Genomic DNA, 20432 nt, shown 5'->3' with positions numbered 1-20432 from the left:
TAAGACAAGATAGGAAAAAGATAAGATAAGACAAGATAGGAAAAATATAAGGCAAGATAAGACAAGATAGGATAAAAAGAAAGATGAGACAAGATAGGATAAAAGGTAAGATAAGACAAGATAGGAAAAAGATAAGGCAAGATAAGACAAGATAGGATAAAAGGTAAGATAAGACAAGATAGGAAAAAGATAAGGCAAGATAAGACAAGATAGGATAAAAGGTAAGATAAGACAAGATAGGAAAAAGACAAGGCAAGATAAGACAAGATAGGATAAAAGGTAAGATAAGACAAGATAGGAAAAAGATAAGGCAAGATAAGACAAGATAGGAAAAGGGTAAGATAAGACAAGATAGGAAAAAGATAAGGCAAGATAAGACAAGATAGGATAAAAGGTAAGATAAGACAAGATAGGAAAAAGGTAAGATAAGACAAGATAGGATAAAAGGTAAGATAAGACAAGATAGGAAAAATATAAGGCAAGATAAGACAGGATAGGATAAAAAGTAAGATGAGACAAGATAGGATAAAAGGTAAGATAAGACAAGATAGGAAAAAGATAAGGCAAGATAAGACAAGATAGGATAAAAGGTAAGATAGGATAAAAAGTAAGATGAGACAAGATAGGATAAAAGGTAAGATAAGACAAGATAGGAAAAAGATAAGGCAAGATAAGACAAGATAGGATAAAAGGTAAGATAAGACAAGATAGGAAAAAGATAAGGCAAGATAAGACAAGATAGGATAAAAGGTAAGATAAGACAAGATAGGAAAAATATAAGGCAAGATAAGACAAGATAGGATAAAAAGTAAGATGAGACAAGATAGGATAGAAGGTAAGATAAGACAAGATAGGAAAAAGATAAGGCAAGATAAGACAAGATAGGATAAAAAGTAGGATGAGACAAGATAGGATAAAAGGTAAGATAAGACAAGATAGGAAAAAGATAAGGCAAGATAAGACAAGATAGGATAAAAGGTAAGATAGGATAAAAAGTAAGATGAGACAAGATAGGATAAAAGGTAAGATAAGACAAGATAGGAAAAAGATAAGGCAAGATAAGACAAGATAGGATAAAAGGCAAGATAAGACAAGATAGGAAAAAGATAAGGCAAGATAAGACAAGATAGGATAAAAGGTAAGATAAGACAAGATAGGAAAAAGATAAGGCAAGATAAGACAAGATAGGATAAAAGGTAAGATAAGACAAGATAGGATAAAAGGTAAGATAAGGCAAGATAAGACAAGATAGGATAAAAGGTAAGATAAGACAAGATAGGAAAAAGATAAGGCAAGATAAGACAAGATAGGATAAAAGGTAAGATAAGACAAGATAGGAAAAAGATAAGGCAAGATAAGACAAGACAGGATAAAAGGTAAGATAAGACAAGATAGGAAAAAGGCAAGATAAGACAAGATAGGATAAAAGGTAAGATAAGACAAGATAGGAAAAATATAAGGCAAGATAAGACAAGATAGGATAAAAAGTAAGATGAGACAAGATAGGATAAAAGGTAAGATAAGACAAGATAGGAAAAAGATAAGATAAGACAAGATAGGAAAAATATAAGGCAAGATAAGACAAGATAGGATAAAAAGAAAGATGAGACAAGATAGGATAAAAGGTAAGATAAAACAAGATAGGAAAAATAAAAGGCAAGATAAGACAAGATAGGATAAAAAAAAAGATGAGACAAGATAGGATAAAAGGTAAGATAAGACAAGATAGGAAAAAGATAAGGCAAGATAAGACAAGATAGGATAAAAGGTAAGATAAGACAAGATAGGAAAAAGATAAGGCAAGATAAGACAAGATAGGATAAAAGGTAAGATAAGACAAGATAGGAAAAAGATAAGGCAAGATAAGACAAGATAGGATAAAAGGTAAGATAAGACAAGATAGGAAAAAGATAAGGCAAGATAAGACAAGATAGGATAAAAGGTAAGATAAGACAAGATAGGAAAAAGGCAAGATAAGACAAGATAGGATAAAAGGTAAGATAAGACAAGATAGGAAAAATATAAGGCAAGATAAGACAAGATAGGATAAAAAGTAAGATGAGACAAGATAGGATAAAAGGTAAGATAAGACAAGATAGGAAAAAGATAAGATAAGACAAGATAGGAAAAATATAAGGCAAGATAAGACAAGATAGGATAAAAAGAAAGATGAGACAAGATAGGATAAAAGGTAAGATAAGACAAGATAGGAAAAAGATAAGGCAAGATAAGACAAGATAGGATAAAAGGTAAGATAGGATAAAAAGTAAGATGAGACAAGATAGGATAAAAGGTAAGATAAGACAAGATAGGAAAAAGATAAGGCAAGATAAGACAAGATAGGATAAAAGGCAAGATAAGACAAGATAGGATAAAAAGTAAGATGAGACAAGATAGGATAAAAGGTAAGATAAGGCAAGATAAGACAAGATAGGATAAAAGGTAAGATAAGACAAGATAGGAAAAAGATAAGGCAAGATAAGACAAGATAGGATAAAAGGTAAGATAAGACAAGATAGGAAAAAGATAAGGCAAGATAAGACAAAATAGGATAAAAGGTAAGATAAGACAAGATAGGAAAAAGATAAGGCAAGATAAGACAAGATAGGATAAAAGGTAAGATAAGACAAGATAGGAAAAAGGCAAGATAAGACAAGATAGGATAAAAGGTAAGATAAGACAAGATAGGAAAAATATAAGGCAAGATAAGACAAGATAGGATAAAAAGTAAGATGAGACAAGATAGGATAAAAGGTAAGATAAGACAAGATAGGAAAAAGATAAGATAAGACAAGATAGGAAAAATATAAGGCAAGATAAGACAAGATAGGATAAAAAGAAAGATGAGACAAGATAGGATAAAAGGTAAGATAAAACAAGATAGGAAATATAAAAGGCAAGATAAGACAAGATAGGATAAAAAAAAAGATGAGACAAGATAGGATAAAAGGTAAGATAAGACAAGATAGGAAAAAGATAAGGCAAGATAAGACAAGATAGGATAAAAGGTAAGATAAGACAAGATAGGAAAAAGATAAGGCAAGATAAGACAAGATAGGATAAAAGGTAAGATAAGACAAGATAGGAAAAAGATAAGGCAAGATAAGACAAGATAGGATAAAAGGTAAGATAAGACAAGATAGGAAAAAGATAAGGCAAGATAAGACAAGATAGGATAAAAGGTAAGATAAGACAAGATAGGAAAAAGGCAAGATAAGACAAGATAGGATAAAAGGTAAGATAAGACAAGATAGGAAAAATATAAGGCAAGATAAGACAAGATAGGATAAAAAGTAAGATGAGACAAGATAGGATAAAAGGTAAGATAAGACAAGATAGGAAAAAGATAAGATAAGACAAGATAGGAAAAATATAAGGCAAGATAAGACAAGATAGGATAAAAAGAAAGATGAGACAAGATAGGATAAAAGGTAAGATAAGACAAGATAGGAAAAAGATAAGGCAAGATAAGACAAGATAGGATAAAAGGTAAGATAAGACAAGATAGGAAAAAGATAAGGCAAGATAAGACAAGATAGGATAAAAGGTAAGATAAGACAAGATAGGAAAAAGACAAGGCAAGATAAGACAAGATAGGATAAAAGGTAAGATAAGACAAGATAGGAAAAAGATAAGGCAAGATAAGACAAGATAGGAAAAGGGTAAGATAAGACAAGATAGGAAAAAGATAAGGCAAGATAAGACAAGATAGGATAAAAGGTAAGATAAGACAAGATAGGAAAAAGGTAAGATAAGACAAGATAGGATAAAAGGTAAGATAAGACAAGATAGGAAAAATATAAGGCAAGATAAGACAGGATATGATAAAAAGTAAGATGAGACAAGATAGGATAAAAGGTAAGATAAGACAAGATAGGAAAAAGATAAGGCAAGATAAGACAAGATAGGATAAAAGGTAAGATAGGATAAAAAGTAAGATGAGACAAGATAGGATAAAAGGTAAGATAAGACAAGATAGGAAAAAGATAAGGCAAGATAAGACAAGATAGGATAAAAGGTAAGATAAGACAAGATAGGAAAAAGATAAGGCAAGATAAGACAAGATAGGATAAAAGGTAAGATAAGACAAGATAGGAAAAATATAAGGCAAGATAAGACAAGATAGGATAAAAAGTAAGATGAGACAAGATAGGATAAAAGGTAAGATAAGACAAGATAGGAAAAAGATAAGGCAAGATAAGACAAGATAGGATAAAAAGTAGGATGAGACAAGATAGGATAAAAGGTAAGATAAGACAAGATAGGAAAAAGATAAGGCAAGATAAGACAAGATAGGATAAAAGGTAAGATAGGATAAAAAGTAAGATGAGACAAGATAGGATAAAAGGTAAGATAAGACAAGATAGGAAAAAGATAAGGCAAGATAAGACAAGATAGGATAAAAGGTAAGATAAGACAAGATAGGATAAAAGGTAAGATAAGACAAGATAGGAAAAAGATAAGGCAAGATAAGACAAGATAGGATAAAAGGTAAGATAAGACAAGATAGGAAAAAGATAAGGCAAGATAAGACAAGATAGGATAAAAGGTAAGATAAGACAAGATAGGAAAAAGATAAGGCAAGATAAGACAAGATAGGATAAAAGGTAAGATAAGACAAGATAGGAAAAAGATAAGGCAAGATAAGACAAGATAGGAAAAAGATAAGGCAAGATAAGACAAGATAGGATAAAAGGTAAGATAAGACAAGATAGGAAAAATATAAGGCAAGATAAGACAAGATAGGAAAAAGATAAGGCAAGATAAGACAAGATAGGATAAAAGGTAAGATAAGACAAGATAGGAAAAATATAAGGCAAGATAAGACAAGATAGGATAAAAAGTAAGATGAGACAAGATAGGATAAAAGGTAAGATAAGACAAGATAGGAAAAAGATAAGGCAAGATAAGACAAGATAGGATAAAAGGTAAGATAGGATAAAAAGTAAGATGAGACAAGATAGGATAAAAGGTAAGATAAGACAAGATAGGAAAAAGATAAGGTAAGATAAGACAAGATAGGATAAAAGGTAAGATAAGACAAGATAGGAAAAAGATAAGGCAAGATAAGACAAGATAGGATAAAAGGTAAGATAAGACAAGATAGGAAAAAGATAAGGCAAGATAAGACAAGATAGGATAAAAGGTAAGATAGGATAAAAAGTAAGATGAGACAAGATAGGATAAAAGGTAAGATAAGACAAGATAGGAAAAAGATAAGGTAAGATAAGACAAGATAGGATAAAAGGTAAGATAAGACAAGATAGGAAAAAGATAAGGCAAGATAAGACAAGATAGGATAAAAGGTAAGATAAGACAAGATAGGATAAAAGGTAAGATAAGACAAGATAGGATAAAAGGTAAGATAAGACAAGATAGGAAAAAGATAAGGCAAGATAAGACAAGATAGGAAAAAGATAAGGCAAGATAAGACAAGATAGGATAAAAGGGAAGATAAGACAAGATAGGAAAAATATAAGGCAAGATAAGACAAGATAGGATAAAAAGTAAGATGAGACAAGATAGGATAAAAGGTAAGATAAGACAAGATAGGAAAAAGATAAGGCAAGATAAGACAAGATAGGATAAAAGGTAAGATAGGATAAAAAGTAAGATGAGACAAGATAGGATAAAAGGTAAGATAAGACAAGATAGGAAAAAGATAAGGCAAGATAAGACAAGATAGGATAAAAGGTAAGATAAGACAAGATAGGAAAAAGATATGGCAAGATAAGACAAGATAGGATAAAAGGTAAGATAGGATAAAAAGTAAGATGAGACAAGATAGGATAAAAGGTAAGATAAGACAAGATAGGAAAAAGATAAGGCAAGATAAGACAAGATAGGATAAAAGGTAAGATAAGACAAGATAGGAAAAAGATAAGGCAAGATAAGACAAGATAGGATAAAAGGTAAGATAAGACAAGATATTATCAAACAAAATAAAATAAGACAAGATAAGACAAAACAAGATAAAATAAGATAAGATAGTCTTTTACTAAGGGGAAATTCCAACAGAGAGGAAAAAATATATATACAGAAAGAAGATATAAAACAAGATAAGATATAAGGGATAAGATAAGATCATTTAAAAAAGGAATGTGAGATATCAAAATAAGTTACAAAAAATTACAAGACTTTAACACAGATATTACCAGATTTACAAGATTTACTACAGACATTACTAGATGTACAAGATTACCACAAATACTGCCAGATTAACATTATCACAGATATTACCGGATTTACAAGATTACCACAGATACCGGCAATTTACAAGATTACCACAGATACCGGCAATTTACAAGATTACCACAGATATTACCGAATTTACAAGATTACCACAGATATTACCAGATTCATAAGATTACCCCAGGTATTCCCAGATTTACAAGATTACCACAGATATTGCACAATAAAAAGTGCTTATGTTTAAATTAGAATTCAAAGATAAAAACTTTGTAAAAAAGTTTCTCAGAAGTACTTGAGGCCAGAGCTAAATCTGCATTCTACGCACTAAAATGTGTAAGTCTTGTATATGCTTATTACATCCTGGTAACTGAACTCCGAATTTGGCCCTGTAGCTCACCTTCCTTCATTAGTGTCAGTCTCTGACCACCAGACACTGCTGGCCGGGTATTTTTGGCTGGTGAACTATTTCAAACCCAAAATTGACTCTGAGGTATTTAAAACCTCTAGCAATGCTGCTGCTTCTGATACTCATACCAGCACAGCACACAGAATACCACACAGAATACCACTGCCATGTTTGTGTCAAGGCTTTGTGGGTGCAGGTTAAAGCATTTTTACTGAGTCATTTTAAAAATAAATACCCAACAGTGGCAGCTTGGCAGGGTTGTGGCTTGAACCAGCAACCTTCTGATTACTAGTCCAGTACTTTAATTGTTGAGCTACTAGTACTCAATTTAAGTGATAACATTGTATTAATATTTAATTAATAACTGTGGCCTCTGAATACCTAAACATATTTATTCCTTTTATAACCCTCATTTTATTAGGGTTGTGGTAGGTCTGGCAACCCTGGACAGATCAGCAATCCGTTACATGACAAAACAATCACACATTTTTTTCAATTGGTCAAATCTAGGGGGAATTTTACTGTTGTTTTAGCAGTGGGAGGACCTACCTAAAGGTTTTTGGGACCCATGTTGCTGTGCTGCACCTACTATACCAGCTAGACCACCATGCCTGCTCTCCACATCATTATTTTCTTATGCCAACCCAATTGCATTTTGCTCCCTCTCTACTTCAGCTAACCTCCACTCCTGACCGAGGAGAGCCATTCCCCCTGCCCTGACAGTGCTACACTATACAGTACACTTCCCCTGCCCCGACAGTGCTACACTATACAGTACACTCCCCTGCCCTGACAGTGCTACACTATACAGTACACTCCCCCTGCCCTGACAGTGCTACACTATACAGTACACTCCCCCTGCCCCGACAGTGCTACACTATACAGTACACTCCCCCTGCCCCGACAGTGCTACACTATACAGTACACTCCCCCTGCCCTGAGAGCAGCATTACACTATACTCCCCCTGCCCCGACAGTGCTACACTATACAGTACACTCCCCCTGCCCCGACAGTGCTACACTATACAGTACACTCCCCCTGCCCTGACAGTGCTACACTATACAGTACACTCCCCCTGCCCCGACAGTGCTACACTATACAGTACACTCCCCCTGCCCCGACAGTGCTACACTATACAGTACACTCCCCCTGCCCTGAGAGCAGCATTACACTATACTCCCCCTGCCCCGACAGTGCTACACTATACAGTACACTCCCCCTGCCCCGACAGTGCTACACTATACAGTACACTCCCCCTGCCCCGACAGTGCTACACTATACAGTACACTCCCCCTGCCCCGACAGTGCTACACTATACAGTACACTCCCCCTGCCCCGACAGTGCTACACTATACAGTACACTCCCCCTGCCCTGACAGTGCTACACTATACAGTACACTCCCCCCGCCCTGACAGTGCTACACTATACAGTACACTCCCCCTGCCCCGACAGTGCTACACTATACAGTACACTCCCCCTGCCCTGACAGTGCTACACTATACAGTACACTCCCCCTGCCCTGAGAGCAGCATTACACTATACTCCCCCTGCCCCGACAGTGCTACACTATACAGTACACTCCCCCTGCCCCGACAGTGCTACACTATACAGTACACTCCCTCTGCCCCGACAGTGCTACACTATACAGTACACTCCCCCTGCCCCAACAGTGCTACACTATACAGTACACTCCCCCTGCCCCGACAGTGCTACACTATACAGTACACTCCCCCTGCCCCGACAGTGCTACACTATACAGTACACTCCCCCTGCCCTGACAGTGCTACACTATACAGTACACTCCCCCTGCCCTGACAGTGCTACACTATACAGTACACTCCCCCTGCCCCGACAGTGCTACACTATACAGTACACTCCCCCTGCCCTGAGAGCAGCATTACACTATACAGTACACTCCCCCTGCCCCGACAGTGCTACACTATACTCCCCCTGCCCCGACAGTGCTACACTATACAGTACACTCCCCCTGCCCTGAGAGCAGCATTACACTATACAGTACACTCCCCCTGCCCCGACAGTGCTACACTATACAGTACACTCCCCCTGCCCTGAGAGCAGCATTACACTATACAGTACACTCCCCCTGCCCCGACAGTGCTACACTATACAGTACACTCCCCCTGCCCTGAGAGCAGCATTACACTATACAGTACACTCCCCCTGCCCCGACAGTGCTACTCTATACAGTACACTCCCCCTGCCCTGAGAGCAGCATTACACTATACAGTAAACTCCCCCTGCCCCGACAGTGCTACACTATACAGTACACTCCCCCTTCCCTGACAGTGCTACACTATACAGTACACTCCCCCTGACCCGACAGTGCTACACTATACAGTACACTCCCCCTGCCCCGACAGTGCTACACTATACAGTACACTCCCCCCGCCCCGACAGTGCTACACTATACAGTACACTCCCCCTGCCCCGACAGTGCTACACTATACAGTACACTCCCCCTGCCCTGACAGTGCTACACTATACAGTACACTCCCCCTGCCCTGAGAGCAGCATTACACTATACTCCCCCTGCCCCGACAGTGCTACACTATACAGTACACTCCCCCTGCCCCGACAGTGCTACACTATACAGTACACTCCCTCTGCCCCGACAGTGCTACACTATACAGTACACTCCCCCTGCCCCAACAGTGCTACACTATACAGTACACTCCCCCTGCCCCGACAGTGCTACACTATACAGTACACTCCCCCTGCCCCGACAGTGCTACACTATACAGTACACTCCCCCTGCCCTGACAGTGCTACACTATACAGTACACTCCCCCTGCCCTGACAGTGCTACACTATACAGTACACTCCCCCTGCCCCGACAGTGCTACACTATACAGTACACTCCCCCTGCCCTGAGAGCAGCATTACACTATACAGTACACTCCCCCTGCCCCGACAGTGCTACACTATACTCCCCCTGCCCCGACAGTGCTACACTATACAGTACACTCCCCCTGCCCTGAGAGCAGCATTACACTATACAGTACACTCCCCCTGCCCCGACAGTGCTACACTATACAGTACACTCCCCCTGCCCTGAGAGCAGCATTACACTATACAGTACACTCCCCCTGCCCCGACAGTGCTACACTATACAGTACACTCCCCCTGCCCTGAGAGCAGCATTACACTATACAGTACACTCCCCCTGCCCCGACAGTGCTACTCTATACAGTACACTCCCCCTGCCCTGAGAGCAGCATTACACTATACAGTAAACTCCCCCTGCCCCGACAGTGCTACACTATACAGTACACTCCCCCTGACCCGACAGTGCTACACTATACAGTACACTCCCCCTGCCCCGACAGTGCTACACTATACAGTACACTCCCCCTGCCCCGACAGTGCTACACTATACAGTACACTTGCTTTCCAGCAGCACTACACTATACAGTACACTCCCCCACTCAGAACACATTTCTCTAAGTAAAACTCCCATCTGCCCAACGCATGAAATGTGTGAAAAAAATGTGTTTGATTCCCTGTAAACAGTGTCAAAATCCAGTCACGGCTCATGACGCCATGTGCTACTTATTGCTTTCCAGAGTCTTATAAGTAGTTCAGTTGCATTAATATCACAATCCTTTTTCTATAAAACTGTCATTTAGTGCCTCAGATCCTTTAGGTTATGACTTGTTATATTCCTACTGTCTCGCATTATGCTGAAATGTTACAGGGTCTTCCGCACGGAAATTGCCTGTCCGACTTCACCGTGAAACTGTCTCCCACTCTCACTCGTGCGTGATCCATTAAATGAAAAAATGCCATAACATTTCTGAGTAAGAGTGCATGAATGAGAGCAGGTATGGGAAGAAAATATCGCTGATTTTAGTGCTCTGCGGCCAGCCTACCCCATTTTCTTCTCATTTTATTCTTAAATGAGCCAGTTAGGTTGGAAGAAATGAGGTAATAAAGGAGTGTTTTTGTTATTTTGCTATTTTTGCTCTACCCCACAAGAGACTTTATCATTTATTGAACTTTATCATATATCCACATATACAGACAGATCTGTACTGTATCTGCAGTGTGACCTAGTTCATTATTATAAAAATATATTTATATTTCACACTCAGACAAACTGTGTTCCCTAGAGCCACAATCTGCTCGAGTGAAGTTCACAGATCGATAGCCTTTGATCTTTTGCAGCAAAATCTCACACTTTGACTTACATTTGCCTCCAGCCAGCACTTATCGGACTGTCTTTACGATTGAAGTGTAGAAACGACAATGCCATAACAGATAGAAACACAAATGAGTAATTCACCATTTCTGAAGCTTTTATAATGACTAGTGGAGTGGTGGCCAGTGTTATTATAGCTAACATTTTGTATTTCATATTATTGTTCAGTTTCAAAAAATATGGGATGGTAGGTCAGTTATTTGTAAGCAGTAGCGCCTCTGGCACAGAAAGCCTGGTGGGGCACAATAAACCCTGTATGGGCGGTATCTGACAAACACACCTCATCAATGAAGTCACAAATGCATACATTAATGTAAAGCAGAAGATTGGAATATAATGGCACTTGATCTCACACAACTGGTATACACCGATCAGCCATAACATTAAAACCAGCTCCTTGTTTCTACACACACTGTCCATTTTGTCAGCTCCACTTACCATATAGAAGCACTTTGTAGTTCTACAATTACTGACTGTAGTCCACCTGTTTCTCTGCATGCTTTTTAGCCCCCTTTCATTCTGTTCTTCAATAGTCAGGACTCTCCCAGGACCACTACAGTGTAGGTATTATTTGGGTGGTGGGTCATTCTCAGCACTGCAATGACACTGACATGGTGGTGGTGTGTTAGTGTGTGTTGTGCTGGTATGCGTGGATAGAACACCTCAATGTCACTGCTGGACTGAATAGTCCACCAACTAAAAATATATCCAGCCAACAGCGCCCCGTGGGCAGCGTCCTGTGACCACTGATGAGGGTCTAGAAGATGACCGACTCAAACAGCAGCAATAGATGAGCGATCGTCTCTGACTTTACATCTACAAGGTGGACCAACTAGGTAGGAGTGTCTAATCGAGTGGACAGTGAGTGGACACGGTATTTAAAAACTCCAGCAGCGCTGTTGTGTCTGATCCACTCATACCAGCACAACACACACTAACACACCACCACCATGTCAGTGTCACTGCAGTGCTGAGAATCATCCACCACCTAAATAATACCTACTCTGTGGTGGTCCTGACCATTGCAGAACAGAGTAAAAGCCGGTTAAAAAGTATGTAGAGAAACAGATGGACTACAGTCAGTAATTGTAGAACTACAAAGTGCTTCTATACGGTAAGTGGAGCTGATAAAATGGACAGTAAGTGTAGAAACAAGGAGGTGGTTTTAATGTTATGGCTGATCAGTGTATTACCTTGCTATAGAGCATTACATTACATTACATTACCAAAGCAGTCAAGCAGTAACAATCATTGTGGACTGTAAAAACACACCCAAAGCAACATTTCCGAGCAGGGGAAACCCAATGCTTTTTCAGAGTCAGAGTCAGAGAGTCAGAGAGTCAGAGTCAGAGTCAGAGTCAGAGTCAGGCTGTAGGTTTTGTGCCTTAACCTACAGCCAAAATAACACATCGTGTAATAATGCAAAACAAACTCACCAGTGATGTTCATTGCTCGAAAAGAAACGATACATGATCTTTCATCTGCGTAAACTTGTCTATAGCTTTTCTGTCAAAGTCTGCCAATCCATGAATGAATTTATTCAACTTCTATTACATTGTGGACTTAATTCATTATATTGCTTTGCTATTAGAGTGGCAAACAGAACTGTGATGATTATGGCTAATTATGTAGCAAAGCAGATATTGTTAACGGTGTTCACTAAACGTCTTGACGTCTGTCTATGTAAATCTATTTTCTATTGGCTGTTGTCAGCCTGGGGCCAACACGACTGTGCCCCACAACTCATTATTCAAAGAGAGTGTTTTAAATAGGTACTAAAAGATTTTTGGAACATACGCACAACAATATTAGTAATGAAGACTAATGTGACCCATAATTATTAATAATAATTGCAATCAGGCATTCAAGACAAGTTCTCCAATGAATCAAAACCATACTTTTGAGGGCAGGTGCACTTTAAAAGAAAGAAGTATCACTATTATATTATAAACAAGATATTTAATTAAGCTTGTAAGGTGCCGTTAGGGGGAATGTAAGGGAATTAAAAGCCTCATTTTAGTAGCAAAGGTTACCCAAAGGTTTATTAAACTTGTAACGCTTTAGGGGCTAGACAAGAAGGGGGCGGACACACACATACAGTAGATGTTCAAACAAAAGTATTTAATTATAACAAAAAGACAAGACTACACTAGACAGGTTTAAACAAGACAAGACAGACAAACATGTGACCTATGCTAAATTCTAACCGCTAACACTACTCTAAACATACAGGAGCTAAGCTAAACAAGAACTAGAATAATACAAACAGGACTTCAGAACATGAACCTTGACTAAACTATACTAAACCCTAAACTAAGCTAACACAAGACATGAGCAAGACAGGAACAAGACTAAACAAGAGCATGGGCTGTCTAACAAAGACATGGACTAGACTACAATAGCATGGACTGATTAACAGGAGAGAACAAAACAAAACACTGCCAATCCAAATCAGGACAGGACAGAGTCAATTCAAATCCAAAGTAACAGGACAAGGTCAAATCAAAAGGCAAACCAGGTCAAATCAAACAGGGTTCGGAAGCAAAATAGTCTCCACTGACTGTTCCCCAGCTCCCCTCTTAAATACCCTCAGAGGAGGGGCAGCAGGGGCTAATTAGCAGAGGAGACCAATCATTAAAGGGGAGTTGGCTGGAGACTGAGAGCTCTCAGAGAGAGGGGTGTGGCACATAGGAGCACAGGAGCTGGATTCGTGACAAAACTGAGGGACACTGATTTGGAATAAAACCAAAAGGTTGTAAGTTATTCGCACCCTGACTATTCCTTTTGAGTTTATATAAGCACAGTAAACCTAATGTTAGTTAAAGAAGCAAACAGCAAAGCACAGCTGCCCTACAGTTCCTTGATCAAAACCAGTCCTGGCAAAGAGCAATGACTAATCAATAGTCCTATTGTGATTAAATGTCAGTAGAAAAAAGCTACAAACTGACGAAGTCCGATCATGTCCCATATTCGGCGAAGCGCTACTACTTAAGATAATTCGTTTTGTGCTTGTTGTCCCGTGCTGTAACAAAATGAAACAAACCAGGAACATCACTGTATGGATTTTGGCCAGTTACTCTATTTAAAAACTCAAAATCACAGCCATTTTTCCCATCACATGCGTCAATGAGCATTGGCCGCCCATGACCCTGTCACCGGTTTACCACTGTTCCTTCCTTGGACCATTTTTGATAGGTACTGACCACTGCAGACCGGGAACACCCCACAAGAGCTGCAGTTTTGGAGATGCTCTGACCCAGTCGTCTAACCATCACAATTTGGCCCTTTGTTGTAAAAGTGTGTGTGTGTGTGTGTAAATATATATATATATATATATATATATATATATATATACTGTATATATATATATATATATATATATATATATATATATATATATATTTACACACACACACACACTTTTACAACAAAGCACAGAGGAAAAAAAAAAAAAAAAAAAAAACCACGTCCTTATGTTTTCTTAAATTAAATATTAATAATGGGTCAGTATGACTTGACGAACACTCAGGGGTTAGCAGACGCTTGAACCATGTTTATATAATTTAATGCATTGTGCTTCTGCTATATGACTGATTGGATGAGCAGTTGAATGTGGTTACACAAACCATGTATAAATGTTTTTGCACTGCTAACCAACCAAATGGCCACTTAAGTTTGGGCAGTATACCGACCCTTTATCAGATATGGCTTTCTGATGGTATAAACACTCATAAATCTTGGTAATTATTAATAGATTTTTGAATGCAAGTACTTCTACTGTCACACATGCTTTACATTTTACAATATTGATGCAGTAAACAGCTCTGCCTGCTATCTAAATGTTCTTATTATTAAATCGTCACACATTGTGAAATGTGTACAGCAACAGACACAGTGAGCAGCAAAAGTGTAATATCAAAGGCAAATAATTGGGGCAGCACACAGTGGCTAAGTTGGTAGCACTGTCACCTCATAGCAAGAAGGACCTGGGTTCGATCCCTAGGTGGGGCGGTCTGGGTCCTTTCTGTGTGGAGTTTGCATGTTCTCCCCGTGTCTGTGTGGATTTACTCCCACATAACATTACAACCACCTCCTTGTTTTTACACTCACTGTCCATTTTATCAGCTCCACTTACCATGTAGAAGCACTTTGTAGTTCTACAATTACTGACTGTAGTCCATCTGTTTCTCTGCATGCTTTGTTAGCCCCCATTCATGCTGTTATTCAATGGTCAGGACCCCCACAGGACCACTACAGAGCAGGTATTATTTGGGTGGTGGATCATTCTCAGCACTGCAGTGACACTCACATGGTGGTGGTGTGTTAGTGTGTGTTGTGCTGGTATGAGTGGATAAGACAGCAATGCTAATGGAGTTTTTAAACACCTCACTGTCACTGCTGGACTGAGAATAGTCCACCAACCAAAAAAAAAAATTCCAGCCAACAGCGCTCCGTGGGCAGCGTCCTGTGACCACTGATGAAGGTCTAGAAGATGACCAACTCAAACAGCAGCAATAGAAGAGCGATCATCTCTGACTTTACATCTACAAGGTGAACCAATTGGTAGGAGTGTCTAATAGAGTGGACAGTGAGTGGACACTTTATTTAAAAACTCCAGCAGCGCTGCTGTGTCTGATCCACTCATACCAGCACAACACACACTAACCACCATCATGTCAGTGTCACTGCAGTGCTGAGAATGAGCCACCATCCAAATAATACCTGCTCTGTGGTGGTCCTGTGGTGGTCCTGACCATTGAAGAACAGGGTGAAAGCAGGCTAAAAAAGTATGTAGATAAATAGATGGACTACAGTCAGTAATTGTAGAACTACAAAGTGCTCCTATATGGTAAGTGGAGATGATAAAATGGACAGTGAGTGTAGAAGCAAGGAGGTGGTTTTAATGTTATGGCTGATTGGTGTATATTAACAAAGGCTAAATCATCATGATTTGGCCCTCTATCACAAAGCATGACAGTGGTACATACTCATAAGTCTTGGTCTGCTCTTCAAGACTTTGTGGTATCATATGGACCAACCCACAGCACCTGTTACTGCAAATCAAACTCTTCTAAAGCCATATACTTTCTGCCTAGTTGTTTCAGCAGGGAACAAAACCCAACTGTTAATCAGTGTTCCAGTTATATTTTCAGTCATGCACAAGTCTGAAAACCATTATATATAAGGTGATAATCCTGTAGCCATTAAAGCTTTATTTAATCATTACTTAAAGCTGTTGCACCTTTTGACTACATAATCCCCAGAGCCAAATTAGAAAGATATGAATGTACCACATATGCTTCAGTGTGCTTGAATAATCTCCATGGTTAATTACTTTTGAACATATGGATTTTTTTGTCTGACAGTTTGAAACTTTAAAATAGATAAGAGCCACACAAAGTAATTTCTGGTCATCAGTTGTAGGCGCAGTACTTAGAAGTATGTGTATAATTGACTGTTAGTTGGATATTATGTTGCGAATCCATGGGCATTAATATAGAACTGGGCCCTTTCTTGCAGCTACAACAGGCTTTTCTTCTGGGAACGTGTTAAACAAGATTTTGGAACGTGTTTGTGGGAATTTGTGGTGTTGGGCAAGAAAGTCTGGCTAGCAAGTGACGGTCAAATTCATCCTAAAGGTGTTCAGTGGGCTTGAGGTCAGGGCTTTAAACTGTATAAGGTGGGAAAGCAAACTGTATAAGGCAGTTGTAGCCTAGTAGTTAAGGTACTGGACTAGTAATCAGAAGGATGCTGGTTCAAACCCCACCAAGCAAGGCCCTTAACCCTGAATTGCTTAAACTGTATACTGTAAGTTGCATTGAATTGAAACGTCTGCTAAATGCCAAAATGTAAATGTATAGTTTATATTAAAGAAACCGGTGTGGCTAAAACCACTGAAGTCAGTAATCAGGAGGGGAGTCCAAATACTTTTGACCAACAGGCATACCTAAGGAAAATGCCAAACTTCTCACATGCAGTGACGATCAAATACTAGTTCTTAGGGACCACTGATGCTGGACCACTGATGCTGCACCACCATGCCACCCTGATTAGTAACTTTCATCCATTTACTTTTAATTTCCATCTCATCCTGGTCAGGGTTGAAGTGGATTAAGCTCGTATTGGAAACACTAGGGGCAATGAGAGATAGGGCAAGACGGGGGAACCTGGACATGGTGGCAATCCATTTTAGCATTTAGCAGACGCCGTATCCAAAGCGACTTATATTAGTTACAGTATACAGTCTGGGCAATTAAAGGTTAAGAGCCTTGCTGAAAGGCCAAACAGCAGCAACCTGGCAGTGGTGGGGCTTGAACCAGTGACCTTCGGATTACTAGTCCAGCTTGCCCTACAATCCATCCCAAGGCAGCCGACACTCTCTCATTCACTCACACCAAGAAGCAATTTCAAAGCCGATCTTCTCTCTGATTAGTCACTGCCTTAATAATTTAAACTTTAGATGCAAGATGAATGGGTGGAACAGTTGTGCACCTAGAAAAGCAGGTTTTGCATGGGAATGTAGGATTGATCACTGTTTGTCTCTAAGGACTTGTATGTTGTTTGTGTTCACTTAGTGAGTGAGTGAGTAAGTAAGTATGTGTTAGTGTGCTGTCCCCTTGATGGACTGCTTCCCTGTCTAGGCTGTATTCCCTCCCGTCCTGTACGTTTCCAGGTGGCGCCAGATCCATCACAATTCTGACCAAGATAAAGTGGCACATGGAAGTGAATAAATAAATGAATGGTGAATACATGTTGTTACCACATTCAATCACACTTTGCACTGCAAATGTGGCACATGTGGCCAGCGGGTTCTCACTATGCTACATTACATTCATAAACGATTCAGTGTGATCGATGCTAATTTTGCAGGTCACGTGCAGCGCAATGATCAGACAGAAGTCAGACGTTCAGCAATGACCAAGCAGCTAATGTAAAACATGATGAAATGGAGAAATGGGAATAATTCATTAATTTTTCATCGCACACTTTTATTGAGAGTGCTTTGGTGCTTTTCCTGAGCGGTCAGGTGGCATTTGTTTCAGTTAGCGCTGAAAGGGCGGTTGTCAAATGTGATTGGCTCTGCCACCGCAGCCCTGCCTCTGAGAGCTGTTGACAATGAAAGGCATTTTAGCAATGAATTATGAGGTCATTATTATGGCACTTGAAGTGTACAAAGCTTTATTTTATTTCCCAGTGAACAATTAGATATTCAACATTAGTGGGTGCCATCACTGGTACAGAGACAGTAAGGTCTCACTGAGCTTCCTCACCAGAACTGTCAGTCAACACCACAACTGGAATGGACTGGGATTTTAAAAATGTGTCAATCTGTTTTGTTTTGCTAGACTAATATTTAGCATTTTATTCATTTTTACTAACTGTTTCATCTTGGTCAGGGTCACAGAGACCTGGACAAGGGCCAATCCATTGCTCATGTAAGCATCACTTTCATTTAGAGTCCAATTTTGGGTAGCAAATCCGTCTTTTGGAAAAAATTCAGGCAAGGCCTGTCTGAAATGAGGAAAACACTTTTGGCTATGGGACACCATCTCTACCAGCTGCACCAATGTACCACCCCATATTATGCATGATCAGAAAATATTCCTTCTTTTTTTTTTATCCTTTTTAGTCAGGGTTGTGGTGGATGCCACACTGAAACACTGCAGGGTAAGAACTCTCCCTAAAAATTACACCATCATGACACAGTGCTTTTGGAAACCTGGGTTATAGCCTCACCTCAGGTCACTTTCTGTGAGATGTTTTGCAATTTCTCCATCTCCATCCTCATAAAATCCTAAAGGTGGACTGGCCACTATGATTTGCCTCTAGCCGCGAGTAAATGGGTGACTGAGTAAGTAAGTAAGTAAATACATGAGTCTGTGAAGCCCAGCCACGGATTGGTGCCAGAATGAAGCAGACAGTAACCAAAGGCGAGGATCGATCGATCGATCATGGGTCCCTAAATGTGTGGTAATAATAGAGCGGAACTACCGTGCTTGTCATTCTACATAAATATGCTATAAATCATAAAATATTGTAGCTTCAAATCAATTTAACCCTAAGACAAATGCATAATATTAAGATGGGACAGTTAGAAGGTCTTGGATTTGATCCTTGACTCGTGTTGCTGTCTATGTTTGGCATACTTCCCAAAAGATTCATTAGCCCTGTCCAGGGTGTATCTCCAAGTTCCCTATGGTGTTAAAGAGATGGGAACCAGACCCAATGTGACCCTAATCTGAAGAGAGCAGTTACTAATGATGAATCAAACCACTGGCTTTATTGGGACACCAGTGATTGATAACGTTGGTTTAGTTAAGTGAGTTAGAAGCTCTTGGATTTGATCCTTGACTCGTGTTTCTGTTTGTGTTTGGTGTGTTCTTCTTATGTACCTATGGGTTTTAACCCCCAGATACTTCAGATTTGTGCCCTATCCCAAAAAAATCAGTTGCCCTGTCCAGGGTGTATCCTCAAGTTGCTTATATTGTTGAAGAGATGGGAACCAGACCCAATGTGACCCTAATCTGAAGAGAACAGTTACTAATGATGAAACCACTGGCTTTATTGGAACACCTACAACTGCAATTAAAATGAATTGGTTTGTACCATAGCTGGTACACTGAGTACCATATAGCACCATGTGTCCTGCAGGAGCTGGGTTTGATCCTCACCAGTCACTGTCTCTGAGAAGTTTGATCCTTGACCCATGTTGCTGTCTGTCTTTGGCATGTTCTTCTCATGTACCTATGGGTTTTTACCCCCATATACTTCAGATTCTTGCCCTATCCCGAAAGAATCATTAGCCCTGTCCAGAGTGTATCCCCAAGTTGCTTACGGTGTTAAAGGGATGGGAACCAGACCCAATATCACCCTGATCTGGATAGAACATTTACTAATGATGAATCAAACTTTTATCTTTAAATAAAATTAATTAGTTTATACCATAGCTTGTACACCGAGTACCCTATAGCAACATTAGTCCTGCAGTAGCTTCGTTTGAGCCTCACTAAGTTTGTCCTCCTGATTCCACCTGATTTTTTTTTTTTTTAGTTTGAGTAAGTGTGTGATGCTCTGAGGGTGTCAGATGTCTTTTCTTTGCTTGTGCCCATCATTTCTGAAAACGACTCCTAGCACCTACTATACCAGCTGAGCAACCAAAGATTTTCTTGGGACCTAAGCCAAAATAAATTAGAGGTGTGGTGCTTGCTTTTTAAACCCTTATGAATACCCTATCCTTCTACCCTCTAATGCCCTTAACTCAAGTCAAATGGACTACCACAACAGGTAAAATTGTCAAATATTGCTCAGGATGGCCCTTTGATGTGTCTTTATTCTATTCTCCTTTACAGATGACCCAAGAACAGTTCACTCATAGGAACAATGTCCAGAGCACCGAGAAACCTCTCGTGTACAAAGTGGGCATCTACGGCTGGCGGAAACGTTGCCTTTACTTCTTCGTCCTTCTACTCATGATCCTTATCCTGGTCAATCTAGCACTCACCATCTGGATCCTTAAGGTCATGAACTTCACCATAGTAAGTGGATCTGCTCTTTCAAATTCACTGCTGCACAGGATATTTTCGTTACTAGCTTGGGCTATGAGCAAAATAAT

The 20432-nt window shown here is 39.4% G+C and overlaps 1 protein-coding gene across 3 annotated transcripts in view; it reads left to right on the top strand.

Moving 5' to 3' along the window:
- The window catches only part of sgcd (sarcoglycan, delta (dystrophin-associated glycoprotein)), a 324184-nt gene that overhangs the window by 187188 nt on the left and 116564 nt on the right, over positions 1-20432 (top strand). For all 3 annotated transcript variants that reach the window (XM_063011239.1, XM_063011237.1, XM_063011238.1), the window contains exon 2: positions 20170-20355. In XM_063011239.1, coding sequence (XP_062867309.1) covers positions 20170-20355 — 186 coding nt within the window. The remainder of the gene's footprint in view (positions 1-20169; positions 20356-20432) is intronic.

This window comes from Trichomycterus rosablanca, chromosome 16 (assembly GCF_030014385.1).
Source record: "Trichomycterus rosablanca isolate fTriRos1 chromosome 16, fTriRos1.hap1, whole genome shotgun sequence".
In the NCBI taxonomy this organism is placed as follows: Eukaryota; Metazoa; Chordata; class Actinopteri; order Siluriformes; family Trichomycteridae; genus Trichomycterus; species Trichomycterus rosablanca.
Note: the sequence above shows the minus strand (reverse complement) of the source record. Positions and strands in the feature narration are given on the sequence as shown.